The 26,430-nt window shown below is 38.0% G+C and overlaps 1 protein-coding gene across 2 annotated transcripts in view; it reads left to right on the top strand.

Annotated features, from left to right (window-relative positions):
* The window catches only part of TBC1D30 (TBC1 domain family member 30), a 1,459,252-nt gene that overhangs the window by 265,430 nt on the left and 1,167,392 nt on the right, over positions 1-26,430 (top strand). For both annotated transcript variants that reach the window (XM_044088056.1, XM_044088057.1), the window contains exon 2: positions 10,544-10,708. In XM_044088056.1, the coding sequence (XP_043943991.1) occupies positions 10,544-10,708 (165 nt within the window). The remainder of the gene's footprint in view (positions 1-10,543; positions 10,709-26,430) is intronic.

Raw genomic sequence — 26,430 nt, 5'->3', positions numbered from 1 at the left:
TGCATCGAAAGCTTTTGCGAGGTCCAGGTAGGCTGTGTGGACCACCTTCCCCTCGTCAATGGCCTTGGTGACTGTTTCAAAGAAATCAACCAGGTTTAAGAGGCAGGATCTGCCCTTAACAAAGCCAAACTGGGTAGGATCCAGTGTCTGTAGGTCCCCAATATCTTTATTTATGAGGTCCATGATGATCCTTTAAGTAGCTTTGCAGACCAAGCTAGTCAGGCTTATGGGGCGATAAGTTTCCAGGATCCGTTGCGCCACCTCCTTTATGGAGTGGGATCACTGTTGCTTTACGCCACTCTTTGGGCACATATCCTGTAGTAAGGCTGAGATTGAACAGTAGTTTTATGTTTCGTTTAGCTCTTCTTGGAGTTCATGTAGGACGCAGCCCGGGACACCGTCTGGTCCCATTGATGCTGTGTTTTTTGCTTTGGAGAGGGCGGCTCTTACCTGAGCATCTGAGATGTCAGGGGGGCAGCACTCTGCTGGGATAGATATTTGCCCTTTTGGTGGGCGGGGTGTTTGCGCTGAACCTGTCAGCTAGGATGTTGGCAGTGTCTGTGGGTTCAGTGTATTTTTTGTCATTTTGGACTAATTCTGAGCATATCTGGGAATTACCACCCAGGTTCCTAACATAACTAAAGAAAGCCTTGTGATTATCCTTAGTGTCCTGTGCAATTTTTCTCTCGAAGCTGGCCTTAGACAATTTTATGAGTGCCTGTAGTTTTTTGCTAATACTGATCAGTGATGTCTTCCCTTTTTGGGATTTTGCTCTATCATTTAGTAGCTTCCTCCTTCTATTGTATAGTTTGTTTATGGCTGGGGTCCACCAGACAGGACGTCTGCCTTTGGAGGATTGGGTCTTGGTTTTATTTGGGATTGCATGATCCATGCATTCCCGAAGGTGTTCATAGAATGCGTTTATAAAGGATTCTGCAGTCTGGGTCGTATTTTCCACAGGCTCGGGGGCTTTGAAGGATTCCACCTCGGTTTTGAGGAGTGTGAAATTTGCTTTAGAGAAGTTTTTCACTGTGGTATTCTGGGCAGGGGGTGGGGTCGGGATGTGAATATCCAGTGAGATTAGTTTATGGTCTGATCTTATCAGTGAGAGATACACTTCTGGTCTGGAGCATAGAGTCCCCATGTTGGTGATGATCAGGTCCAGTATGTTTTCCCCTCTTGTGGGAGTGGTAACAAGTTGTTCCATAGCATTTGTGTTTATAAATTCTAGGAACCTTTGGGGTAGGGTGTTGGAGCTAGAGTAATGCTCCCAGTCTATGTTTGGGTAGTTGAAGTCGCCCAATATAATGGTGTTTGGAGAGACCTTCATATTTTCCAGTGTTCTCAGAAAGGCTGAGTGGGGTTCCTGGGTTTGGGAGGGTGGTCTGTAGTAGGCTATAAACTGGAAGGCAGTTTTACCCACTGTTAGTTGCACATGGATAGTCTATCTGATGCTTCTTGCTTTGCCACCAACCTGGATGTGTGGGTATCTTTGATGAATATCGATACTCCCCCTCCTTTTGTGGTTCGGTCCAAGTTTTGGTGCCGAAAAGCATGGTATGAGGTATAAACCTGGTAGTGCTGGGGTGCTCTCGGGAGCCCTGAACCAGGTTTCTGTTACTGCACAGATATCGATGTTCTCCATGCTAAGGAGAGTTTCGAGTGCGTGCATCTTGAGGTTTAGACTTCTGGCGTTGACTAGCATTACTCTGAGTTTCTTCTCCCTTGTGATACCTATGGAGGTGGGTTTGTCTTTTGAGCCTTGCCTAAAAAAGGCACTATGGGGGTACAAGAGCCTTTGCCAATATCCAAAAGCCCAGGGGTGACAGGTGCAAGCCGTCCCTAGCGAAGCATCGTGGCTTGTCGAGCATATCATCCCAAGCTGACAGCCTTTGAATGACACCAGTACTTAAGCCAATTGTTGCAATTGATTATCTTGTCTTCATATTGTGGCATCATTCTTGGTGAGGGTAAGATGCTACTCAAGGTCAGGGTCATACTGGCCTGGGCTACATGCTCAGAGAGCTCCTTTATGTCTCTTTTCATGTAGTCCAGGGAGGCACGTCTCAGGTCATTCACACCAGCATGGACAATGACTGAGTCATATTTGTACTTGCCTTGGAGTGACCTGAGTGCTTGTGTTATGTGGCGGATCCTAGCGCCCGACAGGCTGCTCACCATGACCCTCTCCTTGTTCAGCCTGGTGAGCAGGACGTCAGTGTGCCTGACGATAGAGTCACCTATTACAAGTGTATCAGGTGTGTTGTTTAGTCTTAAGGGCTGTGACTGTTCGGCACACTGGCTTTGTGAGATATGTGTTGCACGTGTTTTGTTTTGGGGTAGCAGTTGCTTGGGTGTCTGCTTTGGAGGTCTCTGCTGATTAGGCAGATCTTTATTTAGAGCCTCCGAGTATGTTTTTGTGTGATTATGTGTTTGGTTTGCTGTCGTGGTAGGTCTATGTGAGACTGGAATTGTAGTGAGTGTGGTTTCCTTCTCCTCCTGACTGGTTATGCCAGTACTGAGTTGAGAGAGCTTAGCCTCCAGTTTGGCTATATGGTTGCATCTCTCACATGTGTTGGAATTTGTTGGGAGGAGGAGAGGGTTATCTATGTACATGAGGCAGTTGTAACATTGCCACAAGATTCCCAGATTCACCAGCTGGACCGGAGAGGAGATTGACAACTGACCTTTGGACATGCTAGAATAATATTGGGAATTCCTTAATAATTGAAAACAAGGGCCAGTGGGGAGTGTGGGTGTAGTGCTTTTAATTTTGAGTGCTGACTTATATAATTGCTTTAGCGAGCAATTGCCAGGTAACTTAAGTGCAATGTGTTACAGGTAACTTAAATGCAAAAACGACAAACAGTAACTTTCTTTCAAGTGAAACAAGGAAATAAGTACAGTAAGCAATGCAGATATCACTAGTGATCCACAGAAGCACTGAGAAGCACAGATTAGGTGGAATTAGCATTCCAGGGAAATAACAAGCAAACAAACAACAAGCATATAAACAAAGCTAGATTCAGCAGGCCTGGATCTAGTCTATGCTACAGCAAACAAGGTGTACCAATTTCAGTAAGATACAGTTCAAATATTCAGGCACTATAAACCTTTAACCAGAAATTCCCAGCTCAGAAGGGCAGAGTCCAGCCTCTTCTCCCACAAGAGTGCAGACCACAAACCTTCTTAATGTAAAATAACTGGCCTGAAGCCCAAGTGCTTAAACCAGAACTAATACACTTTAAGAATAATAGACACTGGGCTCTCAATCAGCAGTTCCCAACTTAGAAGGATGAAAGCTACCTGTCCTGCCACCACAGTGCATGCCACACATCTTCCTAATGTAAAACAACTGGTCTGAAGCCCAAGTGCTTAATCCAAAAGACTTAGAATGATAGCTACACTTTAATCAAGTTACTACCAAGCAGTAATAAATACAATTGAATATTTTAGAGAATGCCTGGATTAGTGCTCAAGTTACACAAACAAAGCTAGATCCAGCAGGCCCGAATCCAGTCTATGCCACAGCAGACAAGGCTCACCAACTTCATTAAGAAGCAGTTCAGATATGCATGCACTATAAGCCTTTAACCAGAAATTCCCAGCTCAGAAGGGCAGAGTCCAGCCTCTCCTCCCACAAGAGTGCAGACCACGAACCTTCTTAATGTAAAATAACTGGCCTGAAAGCCCAAGTGCTTAAACCAGAATTAATACACTTTTAAAATAACAGACACTGGGCTCTCAATCAGCAGTACCCAACTTAGAAGGATGAAAGCTACCTGTCCTGCCTCCACAGTGCATGGCACAAACCTTCCTAATGTAAAACAACTGGTCTGAAGCCCAAGTGCTTAATCCAAAAGACTTAGAATGATAGCTACACTTTAATCAGGTTACTACCAAGCAGTAATAAATACAATTGAATACTTTAGAGAATGCCTGGATTAGTGCTCAAGTTACACAAACAAAGCTAGATCCAGCAGGCCCGAATCCAGTCTATGCCACAGCAGACAAGGCGCACCAACTTCAGTAAGAAGCAGTTCAGATATGCATGCACTATAAGCCTTTAACCAGAAATTCCCAGCTCAGAAGGGCAGAGTCCAACCTCTCCTCCCACAAGAGTGCAGACCACGAACCCTCTTATTGTAAAATAACTGGTCCGAAGCCCAAGTGTTTAAACCAAAAGGCTTCGAATGAGTTACACCAAGCAGTAATAAATACAATTGAGTACTTTTAAGATGATGCAAAAGTAAAATAAAGTAGGTAGAAACACAAGTACAGTAAAAGCAGATGAAATTTTTTTTTTTTTCTGAACAAGTGCTGAGATCAAAGAAACAGATTTGAGTGCTGAAACTAGATAACTGGCTAGTTATAAGAAAAAAAAAACTAAGCTAGAAGGCTTCCCTCCAACACAGAAGGGCTTGGGGGCTCAGAAGCCTACAAATAGTCTATACCACTTAACAGGAAAGGCAGGAAACAAGCTTACATTTTTTTCTGTTTCCCAGATGCTCTCTTTGTACACAGTAGGAGTGCCTGAAATCAGAATATGATCTCACTGCACTCAGTTGAGTGAGCAAATGAGATGGGCCAAGAAGGAGTATCCAAACACAAATTTACAAGAGGGGTGGGCAGTTTCATGGCCACTAAGATTAACACCAAAACAAAAACAGGGAGGGTGGGTGGCACTAACTGAAGAGCAGAGTCAAAACTTCCAGTTCAGTTAATATTCCTGCAACACATAGTTAAAATCAATTTAAATACTGTATTTTTGGAAAAAAAAGTGCAGATAAAGGTACTTAAATTCTCTTATACGTCCAGTTGAATACAGCAAGTTCTTAGCCGGCCAAAGCTGAGGTTTTTAAGCAGAAAATATTTCACACTGTACCACTTAAATAGGCAAGGACAGGAAATCAAAGAATGTGGCTACCCCCACACCTGTAATTACTAGCAAATAACAAAATTCAGCAAACACTGACTAACTTCCAGTTCAGTTAATATTCCTGCAACACACAGAGGTTAACAGATCCTGAAAAAGACATAGTTATTTGAAAAACTGGAGAACTTCTGAGAGGATATCTCGTTATAAAATCAGTGAGGTGAAAACAAAAACAATAGTTCTACATTATGTCCGCACGTATGAATTTGTACAAACATATGTTCATCTTTGGGGATATCAAAAATTAGATATTTGGGTGTCTGGTTAAAAGAGAAAATAAATTTAGCAGCGGAGGACAAGTAGGCAGAGTTGGCTACAAAAAATATCAAGTCAAAATAAGGTCATTGCAATTCATGAAAACAAGCATGGATGGTAAGATTTTAACCTTTAAAATGTTTGTGGTCCGTTGGATCTTTTATGTTAGTCAGTTGTTTCCTCCTTACTAGGCATACATGGCATACATTCAACAAGGAAATGAGATGATTCTTGTAGCAAAATAAAAAGGAAAGGATTAGTAGGAAAAATGCAACTCCCTGTTGAGCAAGGGGAACTGAGTCTTTCAAGTTTGGAAGTCTGTTACATAGTTACTCAGTTAAGACTTGTGTATCTCTTATTAGATAAGAGCTATAATGCCAGATGGAAAAGTATGCTGCCATTTAACAAGGGACAGCTGTTATCGGTAGGAACACAGTTTTGGGAGATTTGTATTTCTGAGTCACAAGATACATAAGTGCAACTGTAATTAATCTGCTGGTCCAAAAAAGCATTAATGAATGAAGGGAGTGGACACTTCTATAGGAGAAAATTGGACTGGGGGGATAAGGCAACCAAACCCAACATGAGGCAACTATTTGGAAAAAAAAAAAGAAAACTGAATTCTGCATCACTGGGAAAGCCTGATAAGTCATAACCAGATTCTTAGTTGGCATGAGGCAATAGAAAGGTTCTCACTTGGGTAAAGAGATAGATTACTCTGGCAGGGACAGACATTAGGATTTAAAACTATGTTAAGAAAGAAAGGGGAGCAGAGTCAGTTGACAGCCATTGAATGATACCTCATGGAGGCAGGGACAGAAGATCTTCTTGGGGTAGGATAAACAGCACGTACATATCAAGCATGGTTAGAACTTAGAAAGGATCTGATGAAAGCAATTAGAGACAGCTGGGATAAGAAGTAAATAGCCAACTTCAAGATAGTGATTGGGCTCAGAAACATGTAGTCCCCTGACATGCAGCAAAGTCAAGAAAATTCTGCATTATTACTAGGAAATGCTCACACAGATGTTTTATACAACTGTGAAACTGCATCATATGTTCCCACAGGTAGATCCCGGTTGTTGGAGATGCAAAACTTGAGCAAGGGGGGATTTGGAGTCTCATTTTTTGGGAGTTTCAACAAATCCAGACTTTAGTTTTATAACAGTGCAGCCTATGGAACTTACTAATGAAATGATGATGCTAAGCTGGTAAGAAGGACTCATCCCAAACATGACAAGGCATTGCTATCATTATTATTACTGGTTGTGAAAAAAGTGATTACTAGGAAGTGGAAGAAATCAGAACCACTGACCATAGAGAGGGTTAAGTGGGAAATGGAATACATAAGGGAAATAGAGATTAATGCAAGTGGGAAAAACCTTGGAGATTTACAATATTTAGCAAATGGGCTAAATGGGGGATGGTGCAGACACTTAATGCTGCTTTATTGGGCTCTAAGGATCTTTTATTTGTTGCATATACCTAAATATATTTAAAAAAAAAAGATGTCTGAATGTTTTTGTGATGCAAATTAGCTTACAGTTGCTGAACAAACATGGAAATTAGAAGGGTTCTAATGCATATTTTTGAAAGGAATTTATCCAATTTCTTGCACTTGCTTTATTGTCTATTGTTCTAATTGATTATTGTTTGTGTGAACTTCATATACTGTTCACAGTCTGAAAGAAAAAAAAACACTCTTTGGACCCAACATAAAAGATATGCTCACTGTAATGAGCAGGTTGACAGAACACTGTCTGTCATAGGCATATGCTTTTCCATTCCTCAAAAGACCTTTTCCAGGAACCAGAAAAGTGGAAAGAATCTGTGGCTTTGCAAGTCCCAGAATTTTGCTTGGGACTCTTCTAGTTAGAGCCCCACGAGGCAGAGGGGGTAATAATTTCAGTGGATTTTGAACAAGGGGCAGATGCGGACCAGAGAATCAAGGGTTTTTAGGTCCCTTTACTGAGAAGCCCTTCCAGAGCTCCTGAATAATTGGTTGCCCAATTGCTGCACTCTGGAGTTAGTCGGGTGCATTTATCTCTGCACTCTCATGCCTAGCTAGTCATCATTCAAGATTTTTTGGTGCAGAAGATCATCACCAAAGGCTATGTCATTCACTCTGCTTTGTCCCCAGCAGGCAAAGGGAGAATTCCTGACATTCCACCCAGTCAGAAGAGTTTGGCAGCAGAATAAATATCAAAGCTAGTGGAAAAATGAATCATCCAGGAGATCCCACCAGACTAGCAAGGATCTAGAGTCTTTTCGCGATTCTTTTTGTTTTCGAAAAAGACCGCAGACCTCAGGCCCATACTGAACCACAGCCCACCTCAATCACATAGACCAGTTTGTGAAACATATACAAAGTTCTGGATGGTCACTGTACAGTCCATCCAACCTCTTCGAAGGAAGGATTACTGGATGTGCTCAGTAGACTTTAGGATGTCTACTACCATGTAAAATAAAGTCTACTACCATATAAAGATAGTGATGCAATCAGAAGATTTGTCTGCTTTTGGCTTGGAGGGCCAGTCATTTCCAATTCAGAGCACTGTCCTTTGCTCTTACCACAGGCCCTGGAGTGTTCACCAAGTGCACGACAGTGGTGGCAGCTCACCTAAGGCTGCAAAGGTTCAGGGTGATCCCCTGTCTAAATGACTGACTCCTTACCACTCTCACCAGAGATCTACTGATCCATTACAGGGATTTCTTGCTTGATTTCTCTGATCACTTAGGGATTGCCATAAATCTATTCCCCAGCAAGACACACTGCTTAACCATGCATCCTCTGGGATTAACTGATTGCTCCCACTCCCTTTTCTCCATTATTTACAGCTGCTGTTTACTTAACCTTGTATTCTTTCCTGTTTCTTCTCTTCTTCCTAAAGTAGTCTTGTAGCCTTTTCCTCCAGCCCTTCCAATGCAAATCAGCACAAAGAAGCAATTTTTGTCCCTCCTGAACTCTTTCAAGAGTGTTATGCCTTTCTTCTTGCTATTCTGCTAGTGTTTTAAAACTTTTTTTTTTCATTCCATAAAAACATAAAATAATTTTTCTAATTAGACTGCAGTGGAACAATTAAAAATGCTTTTCCTCAAAGTTCTGTGATGCTGCTTGTGTTGAGCAATTAATAGCACTTTGTATTGCTTGAACTTCACGTATCCCTTTGGTGCTCCTGAGCTACTTAATTTGCTTCTTTGTTCGCCTTCATCTCTGCATCTATTAATGGCTGAGTTATTTTGACCACTTTCCTCAGCTTTTGTCTGCTAGTCTTCTGGTTGTTTTAAGTACTTTCTAGGTGTTCCTGTTCCCTTGTGCAGTAAGTTTTGATCTTGGACTTTCTGTAATAGTACTCAAGAAAAAAAGCTGTGTGTAGTCTGATTCCTTTAGAACTTAAAAAGCAGTGTTCTAGTTACCCTTCAACAATTTAGTGCTTAAACATGTTATTTCTTATAATGCCTAATAATGCTTGTGTTAAGCTCCTAAAAAGTTTTGTTACTTCCAAAAACCCCACTGCCTTCCCCCTATCCTGAAGTTTGTGGAGCATTCCTTATTTACTTGGAACCTTTGAGTGGCTGCTGAAAGCATTTATTGTCTTTCTTCACATAAGCTCTTCTGCTCTCATCCTATGGTGGGTGTGCTTTGTGCAATAAGCCATTCTGCTCAGAATTCCTTTGCCAGCACTTTAAAGAACTGTTCAACCTCATTGTTTTAATGTTTGAGTGCTTTTCAAATCAGCCTATTGCATTTTGGTGTTTAAAAGTATTGTTTCTTACAGCATTGCTTGTGTAGAGCAAACAAAAGCACTTCTGTCTTGCTTCAACTCACTGCCTTTGGTGTCCCCTTTGAAGCTTTTGGCTTGGCACCTTACTCCTACATTGCTTGTAATCTTTATTAATTTCCTACTTTGACTGGTTGGAAAACTTGACCACTTTTAACCTTGACCTGGATGATACAGAGAGTAATTACAATTTTTAAACTATCAATCAATACAGAACAGTTGAGTCAGTCAGAAAAAGGCAATACATTTGTGAAATATAGTAGTCACGCATAAACATAAACCTGCATTTGCTACAATTGATAAAATGCAAACTAAAAAACTCACTTGAAATATAGAAATGTATGCCTGATATGCTAACACAGAAACAAAATGTGTGTTTGTATAAATTCATGGTTTCTTATGAAGAATTAGTACAGGTTTTACTATACATTCTTTTCATTTCATAGCACTGAACACAACTTGTGACAGCTTCCTGAAACTGTTTGAGCTTCTGTCTGTATAAAATATATAAGTAAACCATAACACAAATGGGATGATTTTGATGATAAGTATTTTCATGAATTCATCAAGCTTATAAAGTGCACAGTTACAAAAATGATGCATATGTTTGATTCCCCAAGTTAGAGGTATGTTTTCAGAGATCAGAGGACGTATGAGTACAGTATACTCTAATTCTGCAACCATGACAAAAACTTTGTTTCTGAGCAGTGCAATTAAATGTGTTTTTGATACTCCATTAACTTTCATTTTACCATTTGCCATGTTTTCACCTGGTTGTGGTTAGTCTTCATAAATCTAGGCCTTTTGTCATAGAAGACTGCCTCTGCAGCTGTCTGTAAGTGTGGTGATCATTCTTTCTTCCCCTTCTCATCTCCTGTTTCTTCCTTGAAATTGTTTGACTTAGTCCTCAGTTGTATGTGAGATGGATGACGATTAACTGGTTTGACTGCCAGTACCAGCATTCTAATACATTGGGTAGGAAATATCTACTGAATTAACAGCTTGTAGTGATAATTGTGATACAGACAGCATGTGAAATGTGACTGTTTTCAATTTACCCTTAATGCTATTTGTTTGTGCATACCTCTCAACTGTCAGGATTTTCACAGAAAAGTCCAGATTTTTGCCTTACACTTTTTTGTCTGTCACACACAAAATTTTGTTTCTGACACATAATTGGCAAGTCATTGAGGACTAAAGTAAAAAAATAACAGACATTTGAGTTTCAGTCTTCATACCCTTCAGAAACTCCATGCCTATGTTTGTCTTTTAAAACTGTCCCTATTTTTTGGGCCTTTGTTCCCCCATTAGTTATGGCTTTGTCCAGATTTCTTGCTCTGAGGTTGAGGTGTGTGTGTGTGTGTGTGTGTGTGTGTGTGTGTGTGTGTGTGTGTGTGTGTGTGTGTGTGTGTGTGTGTGTGCGTGCGCGCAAACACAGGAGGAGGCCATCCAGTGTATTTACCCACTAAACAAAATAAATAAATTACAAGTTGTATAGAAATGACAGGGTCAGTCATTACATAGGCATTAACAACTGCAGTGCTTTTTTGTTTCATTTTTTTCCATACAGAAATTGATGAGCTTAAAAGAATAATTGAGGAGCTAAGATACAGAATAGGAGTACAGTCTGCTAAGCTGATTCGTCAACTCAAAAGGAAGGACCGGAGTTTGCGAAAAATACAAAAGAACTGTGATGTGGTGACTGCATGCTTGCAGGCAGTTTCACAGAAGAGGAGTAAGTACATATTTTTATCTTGCTAGTATTAGTTCTTTAAAAAGGATATTTTTTCATTAAACTAAGCCTGAGATTTAAAGTGCATTAGTGTGAAGTGCAAGAAAATATACAAACATAATTTTGGATGGGATGAAATAAATCCAAGTAAAATAAAAAAATATATATTTTATCATTTGTGATGTACAGCTTTAATAATGTCTTACTAACCAAAATGATGCAGATCACAGTTGTTTGCTTTAAGACTAACTTTCCTTAAATTTAAAAAGTGGTTTACTTTGTCATTTTATTATAATTGTAAGTAATAAAAAACAGTGTTTAGTGTAAAGAATTCCATTGGAAGACATCAGGCTTATTCTCACAATTGCTGTAGCATTATATCTAGAATATCTGCAGTTGGAGAACAACAGTTCTAATCCCACCACTACTCATCAGATACATGAAGCATTACCTGGATAACAAGGATGTTAGTACTGTCCCTGAGCTGGCCAGCCTCTAGACTTGCTACTGCAATTTATCAGAAGATTTCATTGTGTTGTGTCCAGCTGTGACTAGTGCACAAGTAGCTGGCAAAGGAGTGTCGGCTGAACACAAGCATGTTGGTTATCTTCTTTTATTGAACCCTTTCTGTCTGTCTCCCTTGTGTGTGTCTATATATGCATGCTCACTTTTTTTGTAAAATGTCCTTGGGAGTGCTTCTCATTTCACTGTCATTCCTAACCTAAATTTCTCTAAAGCCAACTTCACTTCTTAAGACAGAAGTGGCAAACTTCACGACACCCATGCTGATGGACAATAGAGATACGACTGCTGAATCCTATACAATTGCACTTTATAAGCACTTACACGAGTGCATGGATTGTGCAATCCCTAACAAAACCAAGATGCTATCATCCAAAAAAAGGAAGCCAGTCTGGTGGTCCCCTGCTATAAACAAACTCTACAACAGAAGAAAGAAACTGTTGCAAAAAAGAGTAAAATCCCATGATTGGAGGAACTCTGTGGTCAGCCTCAGTAAGAAGCTGAGATACCTCATAAAATCTTCCAAAGCTAGTTACGAAAACAAAATTGCCACTGATTCTAAAGAAATCCACAAAGCATTCTATAGCTATGTCAAGAATCTCAATGGCAACACTCAGATCTGCTCTGAGTTACAGCACAATGGCACTAAATATATAGAACCAACTGATATTGCCAACATCCTGGCAGATAGGTTCAGTGCTAACTTTACCCCTTTCTCATCCCCTAAAGGGCCCATCACTATACCGGAAGAATGCAAAGTACCTGTAATCATGGCTGCACAGGTAAAAACACACTCTCCAAAGCCAAGAACACAGCATCCATGGGACCTGACAACATCCCAGGCTGTGTTCTACATGGACTACAGAATGAACTGGCACCCCACCTAAGTACCATGTTCAATCATAGCCTCACCTCAGGCTTTGTGTCCACTGAATGGCACACAGCAACAGTTATCCCACTCCACAAATTGGGAGCCACCACGGACCCCAGGAACTACTGTCCCATTAGCCTGATGAGCCTGGTCTGCAAGGCTGTGGAGCATATCATCATGGAACTTATAAACGATGACAATGGTAATCTCCAATCTCTGGACCCGGGTCTATATTATGAGAGTGAAAAGACGTTTGAGCGAATGCGTAAACGTTGAACCGTATAGCGCGAAGTGGACTTAGAGCGAAAGTCGAAAACCGCAAAAATGGAAATATCGAATTTCCATGGTTGGCCCATCTGTGAATTAGATGCATAAGGTTACGGAGTTTAGGACAGGGTGCGGGTTAAGGTAAGTGCTTAGATAAGTAATGTATGTTAGATTTAGTGTAGGGTTAGAGGTAGGGTTTTGTTAAATGTATGTATGTAGGTTATTTATTTTGTTTGTGTATATTTTCGTAGGGGAAATGTGCAGTAGTTACGGACCTTAGGGTTAGGGAGGGTTAAGGATAGTGCATAGATAGTTTTGTATGTGGGGTTTAGTAGTGTTGGAGGTAGGGTTTTGTTAAATGTATGTATGTGGATTATTTGTTTTGTTTAGGTGTATGTCTGTAGGGGACGTGTGTGGTAGCTACGGACCTTAGGGTTAGGGAGGGGTTAAGGAAAGTGCATGGTTGTGTATGTGGAGTTTAGTGTCAGGTTAGAAGTAGGGTTTTGTGCTTCACTTTATGTTAGAAGTAGGGTTTGGTTAGTTTATGTATGTGGTTTATTTTTTCAATGTTTAGTGCGTTCGGGATTTTTGTGTTTCGCGGTATAGGGGTCGATATTTTGGTATTCGCTCATAGGGTTTTTCGCTTTCATAATGTAGACCGTCTGGACCCTTCCCAGTTCAGGTTTGTAAAAGGCAGATCATGTCTCCTAAATCTGATAGACTTCTTTGAAGTGGTCACCAAAGCTGTAGATGAGGGTAAGGTGGTACACACAGCCTATCTAGATCTCGCCAAGGCTTTCAACACCATCCCTCACTCTGGAATTATAGACAAACTCACTAAACTAGGTATAAATCCCTATGTCACAAGATGGGTTGCCAACTGGCTCACTGACTGAACCCACACTGTGAAAGTAGCAGACTCTAAATCCAACTTCAGACCAGTGACAAGTGGAGTACCACAGTGTTCAGTTCTAGGTCCTCTCCTGTTTGACATCTTCTTCTCTGAAGTACAGGCTAACACAGAAGGTCTTTGGCTAACAGATTTTGCAGATGACTGCAAACTAGGAGCCATAATCAAATCTCCCAACAATGTGGACATCGTACAAAAGGGCCTCACTGAGACAGTTACTTGGTGTCAAAGCCATGGCCTCAAGCTCAATGCCAAAAAGTGCATTGTCATCCCTTTTGGTAAAAACTCTGTACCCATGAACTACCACATAGTCAGTAATCTACTTAACACCAAAAGTGTGATAAGAGACCTTGGGACACAGGTGGACCGTAGTCTCTCCTTTGATAATCACATCGCCACAGTAGTCAGGAAATCCTTCTACGTGGCACACCTCATCACAAAAGGTTTCTCATCCAGGAAAAAAGAGGTCATTGTTCCCCTCTACACATCACTCATTAGACCCATTATAGAGTACAACTCCCCTTTTGGTATGTACCTCACAAGACATCTACAACAACTGGAAAGGCCACAGAAATACCTCATAAAGAGGATTACCGGCCTCAGACAGATGCCCTACGCAGACCATCTCAAAAAACTCCAGCTTTACTCTGTCGCATATCGCCTACTCAGAGACGATCTCTGTCTAACATACAAAGCTATGTCAAATTCAGAGCTGTTGGACATGCTCCACGTAAAGAAATCCCAACCCCTCCGAGGTACACGCTCTAGGGACCTAAACCTTGTCACCACAATAAACAGAGCATGCTGGAGGGATAGATTCCTATCTCAGAGACTTCCCATACTCTGGAACAAACTACCTATCTATTATCAAAGCTCCTCATTAGCACTCTTCAAGAAAAGTCTTGATGATTGGATGGGAGATAGGAAATTCACCCCGGGGATCACTTCTGTGGCTCTGCTTGACAGGGGCACAGGAAAATAATTTTCTTGGGTGGCAAAAGCCAGGGTACCATTTGGCTAGGCTTATATAGGCCCTAGGGCCAATAGCCTAGTACCTACCTATGAACCTATGTGCAGCTTTCTTTTCTCTGAACTGCCTTTTTTTGTTAAAACATTTAGAAGGATGAGTGTCCCCTCTTGTCCATTCATGTGCTGTTATGGCAAAAGTCACTTCAGCAGTTTGGTGTGGGCTGAACCTGCACTACAACCACATCCATCTTATACTAACTTGCCATGTTTAATATTCCTGCCTTGTTGACGACTTCCAAGATTGCTACACACTGAGTAACACCTTAATTTCAACATACCCAGTGTGAAAACAGAAACTCAGAAAAGAGAACCAGTGAATTTGTCTTTTTGGGTAAATTTCAGTTACTGGCTAGTAAGTGCACTGCATGGATACTAGCAAAGAAGTTTGTAGAGAACTTGAAAGAAAATAAACCACAAAAGCTGAGGAGAAGAATTCTATTTTTTGAAACATTTCTTCTTGAGCAGTCTTGTACTCGGCCAGGCTCTTTTTCATTTTGACTTCTGACTGTTGCAGTTTTATCAGTGTATCGGATTAGTTATTTAAAGGTATTCCATTTTTCCAGCCTTTCGTTATTTGAGTCGATCAAAAAATAGAATTAGAGGACACAACATGTAAGAAAAACATATAGATTTTCTGCTGTACCACAGAAACTTTAAGGAGCAGAAAGCACAAATAAGCAACTAGGAAGTGGGTGTGGTAACTATTTTGTTTAATTGTTTCTTCTCTACCATTGGATGTTGTATATGTATATAAAGTCATGATTTTAGAGATGTTTTTATACTGAAGAAGTAATTCTGACAAAAGCATTAATTAAAAGATTATAAAAAATAAAGAAGCTCAAGTGCGAAAACGAGGAAATGTTGATTCTTAATCAGTCCAAAGTCTTATTCAGTCCAAATAACGATGTCCCATAAGTCCTGATAAACAGATCAGTTTATTCACAAATAACATAGACACAGGGATAAGCGCTTTCACTAAGTTAGCTTCATCAGATCCTACAACTCTCTCCATAAATCAATGCTTTATAAGGTTTGACTTAATTTCTTAATACATTAATTAAAAACAGTTGCAAGCATTTAATTAGACAATCAGCATATCATTGATGCTGGATTATAAATGCAAGTAAATATCTAAGAACAATAAAATACGCTGCAAAACTACAATAAAAAATAATAAAATCGTTGTAGTGAATATAGCTCATTTTATACATTATGACAAAAAACATTTATTATAAAAGCCCTTAATAGAAATAATAATATATAAATGTATATTTAAACAAACATCTAAAATAAAACAATTTATATCTATGCATTATATGAGAGTAAGTACTGGACAAACATTTAAGGGGTATATTAGATAACAACTCTTTTGTGCTACGTGATTCAAAACATTTTTAATGGATTTATATGATAACCTGAATGGGCATGACTTAATCGATAATTTAATTTTTGTAACATTAGATGTGCAGTCACTGTTCACAGTGATTCCTAATGAATTAGGATTGAATTTTGTGACTTCTTATCTCAAAGAACATAGTGGCTATTCTGATATTCTAATTGATCTTATAATACACTTTTTAGAATTGGTTTTGGAAAATAATGTTTTCATATTCCATGATAATATCTATCGGCAATGTGATGGCGTAGCTATGGGCACTTTGTGTGCCAGTAGCTACGCCAATATGTTCCTAGCCTATTGGGAGGAAACAATATTATTTAAAGAAGCACCGTTTCAATCAAACGTTAGATTTTATAGACGTTTTGTAGATGATTTATTTATCTTCTGGAATGGCACTGTGACTGAACTAGAGAATTTTTCTAAGATTATAAATGATTTAACTGCATGTCTGAAATTCACAGTACATTGGTCTGATAGGAAAATTGAATTTTTGGACCTTTATGTTGAGAAATTACCATGTGGAGTTATAAATACCGGGATTTATAGAAAACCTTGTTATCGCAATATGTTATTATTTAGGACCAGTATGCACCCAACATATGTTTTTAAAAATATAATGAAGGGACAAGCGTTACGAATGTCCAGATTGAATCCAGATGAAATAGGTCTTGAAAGAGATTTGAATGATTTAAAAGAGAAATTATTAGAAAGAGGGTATAATATAGGTGAGATAAATCAACATTTAGGGATAACATCTTCTTTACGTACAACAAAGGGTGCCCCTTATTTTGGACCTGCTACTGTAAATACTACAACAAACAATAATGTTACTTTACCCAATGTAAAGTTTTCTACTTACTTTACTAGAGATAACATCGAGATCAGATATATTATTAATAAACACTGGGATATTTTACAGACTGATAACGACCTTAAGAAGATAGTAGGGGAGAAACCCTCATTTATATGTAAAAATAAAATGAACCTTAAAAGATTGTTATGTTATAACACACCTAATAAAGATATCAGATCAGAAGGTTTTACTAAACGTGGACATTGTAATTTTTGTTCACTAATTGATACTAATCCCATTTTTATGCACCCGGACCTACATAAGGAATTTTATTTTACAGCAGATGCAAACTGTATGACATGCCATGTTGTATATCTGGCAGTATGTACAATCTGCTCTTCATTCTATGTAGGTAAGACTAACCGCTGTCTACGTGACAGAATAAGGGAGCATTGTTATAATATCAAAAAGAAAAATCCAAATAATGCTTTAGCAAAACATATTTTACAAGTAGGTGATCTTCACAAGTTTATGTTTAAGGTATTAGAAGTGATTCTACCGAATAAAAGGGGAGGTGATATTAGGTGTTACACAGAAGGTCGAGAAAGTGGTTGGATCATTTTACTCAGAGCCGATAAGGGCTCTGGCTTAAATGAAAGAGCTTCAATTAAACCTCACCTTAGACAACACAGGCACATCAAATAACACATATTAATAATAACATACACACATCCTTCTATATATTCATTAAACATACATACCTACCTCTCTCATATATATATATATATATATATATATATATATATATATATATATACACACACATATTTATTTTTTATTAACATTACATATCATATTTATTACATTTATCATATACATTCACTATATTACATTTATACATACACTTATTAATTTATACATTCACACATTTTATAATATTTTAGATATACACATATTTCATATGTTCATATACATACATATATGTGTATTTCTCATGTACTTTATTTACATACATACACATACATTTTATATATTTATACATATATATGTATATTTATTTATTCCCATTCATTCATATTCACATCCATTCATAGTATTTACATTTACATTTATATTTACATTTTTAATTACATATATTCTTAGTATACATACTCATATTTACATCTATTTTGCATGTATAATACCTATTTATTTATTTATATTTATATCGCATACATACATTTTATACATATATATTTATTATTAATATACTTTGCACTTTCTGGCATTAGGAATTTTGATGTAGTGTTAGTCAGATGGTGTTTGATTTATTCATTGTGCACACTTCAATGTTAATATACATTAAATACATAGAACAATGTTTGATATATAACAATTGTGGTCACTTTAATAATTGTGGTCACTTTATTATGTGTGTGTGTATATATATATATATATATATATATATATATATATATATATATATATTTGTCCAGTACTTACTCTCATATAATGCATAGATATAAATTGTTTTATTTTAGATGTTTGTTTAAATATACATTTATATATTATTATTTCTATTAAGGGCTTTTATAATAAATGTTTTTTGTCATAATGTATAAAATGAGCTATATTCACTACAACGATTTTATTATTTTTATTGTAGTTTTGCAGCGTATTTTATTGTTCTTAGATATTTACTTGCATTTATAATCCAGCATCAATGATATGCTGATTGTCTAATTAAATGCTTGCAACTGTTTTTAATTAATGTATTAAGAAATTAAGTCAAACCTTATAAAGCATTGATTTATGGAGAGAGTTGTAGGATCTGATGAAGCTAACTTAGTGAAAGCGCTTATCCCTGTGTCTATATTATTTGTGAATAAACTGATCTGTTTATCAGGATTTATGGGACATCGTTATTTGGACTGAACAAGAATTTGGACTGATTAAGAATCAACCTTTCCTCGTTTTTGCACTTGAGCTTCTTTATTTTTTATATTTTATATTATTGTCACAAGTGCGTTAGTTCGTAACATAGCTACGTTGTTTTAGTCTTATTAATTAAAAGATTGTTATGCTAATTTTGGTGGTGCCTTTGCAGTGCTATTTAGTGAGTTTCTACGTCTTTTCTTAATTTTGTTATTGGGAAGTTACTGGATTAAGGCCCTTGGCTTGATCTAACAACACGTTTTATGTGGAAACAAGTAAATAAGAGACAACTGAATGTAATGAAAAGTTTTAGTTTAGCAAATACATTTTCACAGTGTAACATGAGGAGATTGTAGCTAAAGGCAGCTGTGTATCTGGTTCTTATGTTTCCATGGAAACAAACTAAGAGGGCAGTAGTTATTTAAGGCTAAAAATTAATGTTTATTTGAAAGCATTCAAGTTATTTTCTACATCTTGGTGAGGAATAAAAACAAGATAAAAACAGACAGCACTTAGTGTAAATAGAAGCACAGGCTGTACCATTCATCTTAGCATGCATAACCTTAATTATAGGTCAGTTAAAGGCTCTGAGTATACGTGTCAGTCTGGGACAAGTTCGTATTTGGAGGGTTAAACTTCATTATTTGAAGATGTACATAGTTCTGTGTGTTTGCATTAATTAATCGATTATGGGGTATTTTAGGAGTGTGTGTTTTTGAAGGTTTTCATTAAAATAAAAAGTCTTGTAAGATGTGCCATAAGTTCAAATGGATAAAACAAGAAACTGTATAAAAGATCAACCTGCCAAACATTAGTGCATGCATGTAACATAAATGCTGAAAACAGACATTCTTAAAAAAATTGTTATACATGCCAGATGGGAACAATAAAATCTTATGATAGTGACAACACTTTCCATAATATCTTGGAACATGAATGGTCTCACAGGTATATACAAAAAAAGAGTAAGCAGAGTGCAAATAGCTGTGCTACAGGTGGTACACTGGGAAAGAACTGATCATGTGAATTTGATAAAGAAAGAATTTCATGATAGTAGTTCAGCAGAATATCTGGGACAAAGGAAAAGAGAAGTACTTGTATTGCTGGAGGGGCTCCAATAGTGATAGAGGAGGGAGAAAGAATAACCATAGTAGATTTATGGTGATAAGGGGCTACTGGCAAGGGAGGAGGATTATGCTGGCATATGTTTATATTTCCCCTAAAATTGCTGCATTGGAGATTAAGAAAATTCTGGGAGAAACACTCAGCTTTCAGCAGGGAATATTACTTATAGATGGAGGACTGGAATTTGATTTGCAACAGTGAGATGCATCGGGGGATCTAGAAGGGAAAATATATCAAAAGAGGGTAGATTTGTTAAGAAATTTATGAAAATATGTGGTATGGAGGATGTGAATTCAGTAGCAGGAACTTTGAAAGAATGTAATTATTATTCCCTAAGGTACAGCAGCTGGGCTAGGCTAGACAGAAATTATATTTCACGGGAACATGTGCATTTAATTGAAAGTTTTGATGTACATACAATAACTATTTCAGATCATGGGCAAATAATAATTAAGACAAAATGCAGAGTAATGAAGTAAAAATGAGATACTGTTGTTTCCCCACCTATCTGTTAAAAAAGAGGAATTTAGCGAATGATAATGGAAATTATTTGGGAGTTATTAGGGAAGACAGAAATTTCTTCAGAAGATATAGCTAGGGAGTGGAATGCAATGAAAGTGAAATTTAAAAATACAGTGGAAATGAAAGAAAATGAGGTATGGTTAAGAAGTAACAAGAATTATTTAGAGAGACTGGCAAAGGTTAAAATATTGCAGAATAAGGGGAATCTCAAAGAACAAAGAGGTGCAACTGCAGAGTGCTAAAGAGAAAACAAGGCACTACCTCAGTAATATGCATGAATTTAGACGTATTTCTGTTAAGTACTATTTTTGATAAAAACTCCAGAGCACAAAAGCCTTTAGCACAATGAGTCAGGCAGCAGCAAGTTGAAGTGATTGTTGCCAAGCTTAGGGAGCATATAACACAAGAAAATAATTTTCTTGGGTGGCAAAAGCCAGGGTACCTTTTTGGCTGGGCTTGTATAGGCCCTAGGGCCAATAGCCAAGTACCTACCTATGAACCTAGAGATCTGTAGAGAGGTATTAGAAATATGTCCGAAATTTCATGAATATTTGTATAAAGCAGAGAAATGTGGAAATAAGAAAAATCAGAAATGGAAATATTTATGGAATAATTAAATATGCCAAGTTTAGAGGTAGATGAGACTCAACAGGTAACAGTTATGATAGGAGGAGGAGGTGAAATAAAAACTGTGATGTATAATCAGTCTGTAAGTCTCCAGGAATAGATGGTAGTCCTGTGGAAGTTGGATGTTAGGAGGGAAGAACATGATAAAGATTTGGAAGGTCTTGTTTAACAGTATTTTAGAAGAAGGGGAAACGCCAGCATCCCGGAAGAAAGCTATGTTGGCTATAATACCTAAAAATTATAGGTCTTTATCAGGTCGAGCTTCATATATTACCCATTTCAGTTCTAAACCATGATTATAAAGTGTTTATGACTATAATGGCTAAAAGAATGGCAAAGTTGTTGCCGACGTTGATAGATGTGAATCAATCTGGTTTTGGGGGGGGGGCAAACATTTGACATTATTAGAACAACGATGATCCAGAAAGAAGGAGAACATAAGAAAATATCACTATAGTTGGTTAGTCTTGATGTAGCGAAAGCATTCGACAGAGTACTGTTGGATTTTAAGAATAGGGCAATGGAAGCGTTTCCATTCCCTGACACAATAATAAGGTTAATTAGAAGAATACCTAAGGGATCAGAAGCAAAAATTTAAAAGGGTGGGGGTTCTTGTCCGATATGTTGTGTCTGAACAGAGGAACCAGGTAGGGGGTGTCCTCTTTCCACTCTGGTGTTTGCGTTATATTTAGAATCATTATAAAAAAAATAAGGGACTCAGAAATTCAAAGATATAATAAGTGTGGTAATCAAGAAAAGTTGGCTTTATTTGCAAATTATATAATTTTGTACATGATAAAACCAGAAAAGGACATCTCAGTGTTGTAGAACATTCTGATGCAATTTAAAGTCTTTTCAAGATAACATTAATGAAGATAAAACAAAGGCTGTAGCTGTAAACTATGTATCCAGATATGAATTGGTTCAGCAGTACCCATATTTATGGGGACATGATAAATGAAGTACTTAGGAGTATGGGTTTAAAAGGATTCTGATATGGAGGCTTAGGAAATGTGGAAAAAGAATAAACAAATGATCATACAAAAACTGAGAAAATGGAAGCCCTTGTTTATGGATATGGATAGCAAGCTACAGGCAGTTTATTTATTTTACATTTGTTTACTGGGAAAGTCCGACTGGGTATGGATCCCATTTCCATTGGAGGCCCAGTGAGAAAAGCTCCACAAAGATTAGTACAGCAAATACAGTAAATAGAGTACACATGTAAATAAAGTACAGTACAGAGTCAAAAAGTTAATAAGATACAGTTTCAAGGTCAAGAAAGGAGCAAAAAGTAAACATACTATAAGGAGCACAGGGTGTTACAATAAACAATGCAGTTGAAAAGGACATTTTATTCCGTCATTAGATTACATTCATCAGTGGCTATTACAGTAAACACAAATTGAGTAAGAGTATAGAAAGGAGTTGTTGCATGCTTTCATAGAAGGTTAAAGTATGATATGATCTAATTAAGTGACACTACCCAGTGTCAGAACAATTACATAACCAAGAACTATGTAAATGGGACCGGAGGAGTTTTTTTAAATTATTTTAGTTTTCAGTGGTCCTACTATCTATGGGGATTAGCTGTGTTTTATTGGGGTTAAGTATTAGTTAAGAGTTGGCTAACCAGGTTTCAACAGCAGTAAAGGACTCGTGTCAATTCCTGGAGCTGAGGCAGTGATCAGAAGGAGCAGATTAGAGTGGAGTCATCGACGTACTGGACTAGAGTAGTGTGTCTGGTAGCTTTGTATAGTTGGTTGGTGAATATGTTGAAAGGAAGACGTCCAAGAATAGATCCTTGGGGGACTGCTAGGTTGACAGGTAGAAGGGGCGATGAGGAGTTTTACCATTTTACTGCTTGTTGGCGGTTGGTTAGATAGTCTTGAAACCACTCTAGTGTAGAGTGGCAGAGAGTAAGACTAGAGAGAGCAGAAAGGAATTTGGGATGGGAGACAGTATCAAAGGCCTTGGAGAGATTTAGTAATACAGTGGATACTAGGTTACCATTGTTTCAATGTTGGTTTACTGTGTTAGTAAAGCTAATAAGGGCTGTGGTAGTACTGTGATTGGGGCTGGATCCATGCTCTCTGTTGGTTAGCAGTTTATTAGTGAGGAGATAGTGCATTGTTTAGAAATGTATACATTTTTTGAGGATTTTAGATAAAGGGGATAGAGTGGCAATTGGACGGTAACTACAAAGAGTTACGTCCTTTGTGGAGTGGTATTGTATGCAAAATTTCTACAGAGAAGGAAAGTGTTGTGATAGAGTGAATAGTGAGCATAGAGACTGGATAAGAGATGGCTTTGGCTGCTATCTTTAGATATTCTGCAGATAATTTGTTGGCAGCCAGGGTTGTGGGTTTAAGCTTATTTAGGTACTTGTATATTGTGCTAGTTGGGACAGCCTGTAAGGAGAAGAGGTTTTGGTTTGTTGGTATGGAAGATAGGTTTGGATATGAAGTGAGAGAACTGTTACTGGTGAGGGCTAGGATGGATTTGGTTAAGTATTCGTTGAACTGGGTGGCAATATTAGTGGTGGTGGTGTCAATGTTTGGGGAGTGGAGTATTGGTCTTTCCTGGTTGTAAGATATTATTAATGGCAGCCCAGAATTTTGGGGGGTTAACTTGTTTTGTTTGGTTTGAATGCCTACATAGTGGTGCCTTTTGTCTTTCCTAATTTCATTTTTTGTCTTTTAATTTGACGTCATGAGTCCCACGCTTTATCTCTTTGTTTTAGCGATAAACTAATATATCTCTTCAGCCAGGGAGCATACTTGGATTTAGTTCTGATAGGACCAAGATAATTTAGAATGTTTAGGAAAGTGTTATTGAAGTAGTCCATAGCACTTTCCAGGGGAGAGATGAGAGTGGTCTTCAGTTGCATTGAGTAAGTGCAGATATGAAGTCATGGGTTTTGAAATTTTTTGTGTACTGGATTTGTTGGAAGGTGGAGGATTTTAATTGATTCACTTGGTGTCTAATTTTAAAGGTGGGAAGGTGAGTCGTTGAGGGTATCTGGGAGGGAGCCTGAGAGGTAGGATTGAGATGGTCTGTTAGTAAGAATCCAGTCTAGGATGGACTACTTTTTTGATGCTTTACCCATGTTGTGGTTTTGATAAGTTGAGTGAAACTGTGTAGGTTAATGTGGTTAGTGGTGTGGAGCTAGTTACAGGAGGACCAGTCAATATTAATTTCTCCTAGTATGGTTGTTTTTTGGTGAAAATTTTGGGATGCCCAGTCTAGAATGGATTTTGCTGTATTAATCTTATTGCCAGGGGAGGGGGGTATATAGGTACCAATTTTATGAATTTGTTTTTCTGAGCTTATTTTTAGGTTGGTGAACATAGACTAACATTTCAATGATCAGATTATTTTTGAAGAGGAGAGAAATGCTTCTGCCTCTCTTGGATATTCTCTCTTGTCTACGAGCATTGTAACCGGATGGAACAAAGTCATTATTATTGTTTAGTGTTTTGGGCGAGGTCTCTGTAAGAAAGAAGGACTATGTCAGGGGGAGCAGAGGGGACAGGCAGTGTGTAGCTCTGGGATTTTATTCAGTTTGCTCATTATGTTTATGTTGAGTATAAGGAAATCTGTTGATTTTCTGGGGAAGGTTAGAATGTTATTTATTTGATAGCAGGGAAGGTTATTGTTTAAGGGCCAGGGTTTGCGTGCACGTCTCCACTAAGTATGATTCGGGATGCCATTGGGATTATAGTTCTTAGGTATTTGATTATAGATGTGTTATATTTTGAGGAAATGTGGTAGTTTAGTTGGTGTGGAGTTACTTTGAATGTGGCAAGGTCAATATTTGAGATGATGTAGATAGACGGGGATATTACTGAAAAGGCTGATTTGTCTTGTGAATGGGTTGGGCAGGAGGGGATTTAGTCTGAAATGTTGAGTTGCTAGTGTAGTGGTAGGAGGTTAAGTGTGAGGTGATGGGGAGGCTTACTATTAATGTAAAAGTTAGGGGCCATATTTTGCTCTGACAAAGTGTTGCTGTATTGTGAATTTTTAGTAGGTATTTTTACAGGAGTGAGTAGGGATTTAGGTGTGGCTATACTTATGTAGGTTGTGGTTAGAGTTGGGGGATTAAGTAGGGGGTATTAGCCTGGAGAGATTGTACAGTTTGGGTATTGTGTGAGTGAGATGATGTGGAGTGAAGGTAGATGGTGATGTTTATTGGAGAGAGTGAGAAGATGAATGGCTATATAGAAATGAGGTTGATGTGAGAGTAAGCTTTAGAGGAGTGGCTAGTTGGGTATAAAGGTTAGGAGCCTGGGGTGGGTGTGACTGGGGGTAGGGTAAGGGAAGCAGAGTGACCCCAAGTGTAGCGAAGGGCGAACACAGTGGGAAAATCCAAATTCAAGGTATGTGCAAGTAAAAACAATCAGTTGCTCTGAACTATTGGCTGCTTAGTAGTAAATATGTTTGTCCATAAAGCTATAATACTTGATATTGCTGACTGCCTTGGTATGGGCAACTGGGAGTCTAAACAAATTTATATAGTAAGTGGGCTATGGTTAACTAGAACAATGGAAAAAAATGAAACAAAATATATTTAAGTTTATATAGTAAGGGTTATGGTTAAACATAATGTTGGAAAAAGTGAAACAAAATGTATTTAAGTTGGAAAGGGAGTCTATAGGCAAGATATAAAATTGAAAAGACATCTGGTGACCAGTCATAATTACTATAGGGACTAGAGGAAAAAAAACTATAATCCTATACCATGCGCAAGCTACTGTAATAATATTGTAGGAGGAAAAATTGAGTAAAAAAATCCCTGCTGCTGGCTCAGGCATTTGTATTTGGCAAGTTAAGGATTATCATAAAATACAGCTTTCAAATAACCTTTATGTGGTGAAACATACATATAATAGTGTGTGGTTTTTCAGGGAAGCATAAACTCCTGATATCTTTTAGGTTGCATAGAGATGGATTTGTATGTAGTAAAAGGAGCTGTAGCAGTGTTGTGAACACTGGGAATGCACAGCAATTTAGGGCTAAGGAAAAGAGCAAGAGGGAAAGACAATGGTAAGGAAAAACTTGAAGAAAAATAAACAGTAACTATGTAGAAGAGTAGTATCGGCACTAAATAAACACTAGTATTATTTGTAGATTATTATTTCAGTTGTAGGAAGCAGTGAAAAGGTTTTTAGTCCTTTCAGTTTTATACACAGGTCAGGCATATTTCTGTCAACCAGAGGAGAAATTGTGGACTGCAATTAATAAAGAGTTGAAGTATTTTATCTTGGAGGAGGAAAGGGCAAGAGTCAAGTGGGATAAGTTGATACTTCAGTAGAACAAGGTGGATTAGGATTACCTGATTTGAAGGTATATTTAAAGCGACACAGTTAAGGCACCTATGCATAGCGCAAGCAGAAGGCTGGAATTCAAAGTGAAAAGGGATGATGATGAAAAGGGGGGGCTTAAGAAATAAGGTGAGACTGGGATTTTGGATGCAGATCCTTGGGAGTATAACACTAGCTATACAGAATATTGCATTCATAAAGCAGCAGAAAGTATTTTAACTACTAAGCCAACATGGAACTGGAGAGAGGAGATTCTGCTAATAGGGCTGACTGTAATTAGAGGTACACAGAATATGCAAGAGGGGGCAGAAATGTACTGGAGAAAATGGGAAAAGAAATCAAGATATTGGAGCAAATAATTAGAGAAGGGAAGGTAATAGAAAGGGAAGAGGCCAAGAGTACATTTGGACTGCAAGCTAGAC

Source organism: Protopterus annectens, chromosome 11.part0, assembly GCF_019279795.1.
Source record: "Protopterus annectens isolate FY-2018-M chromosome 11.part0, PAN1.0, whole genome shotgun sequence".
Taxonomy (NCBI): domain Eukaryota; kingdom Metazoa; phylum Chordata; order Ceratodontiformes; family Protopteridae; genus Protopterus; species Protopterus annectens.
Note: the sequence above shows the minus strand (reverse complement) of the source record. Positions and strands in the feature narration are given on the sequence as shown.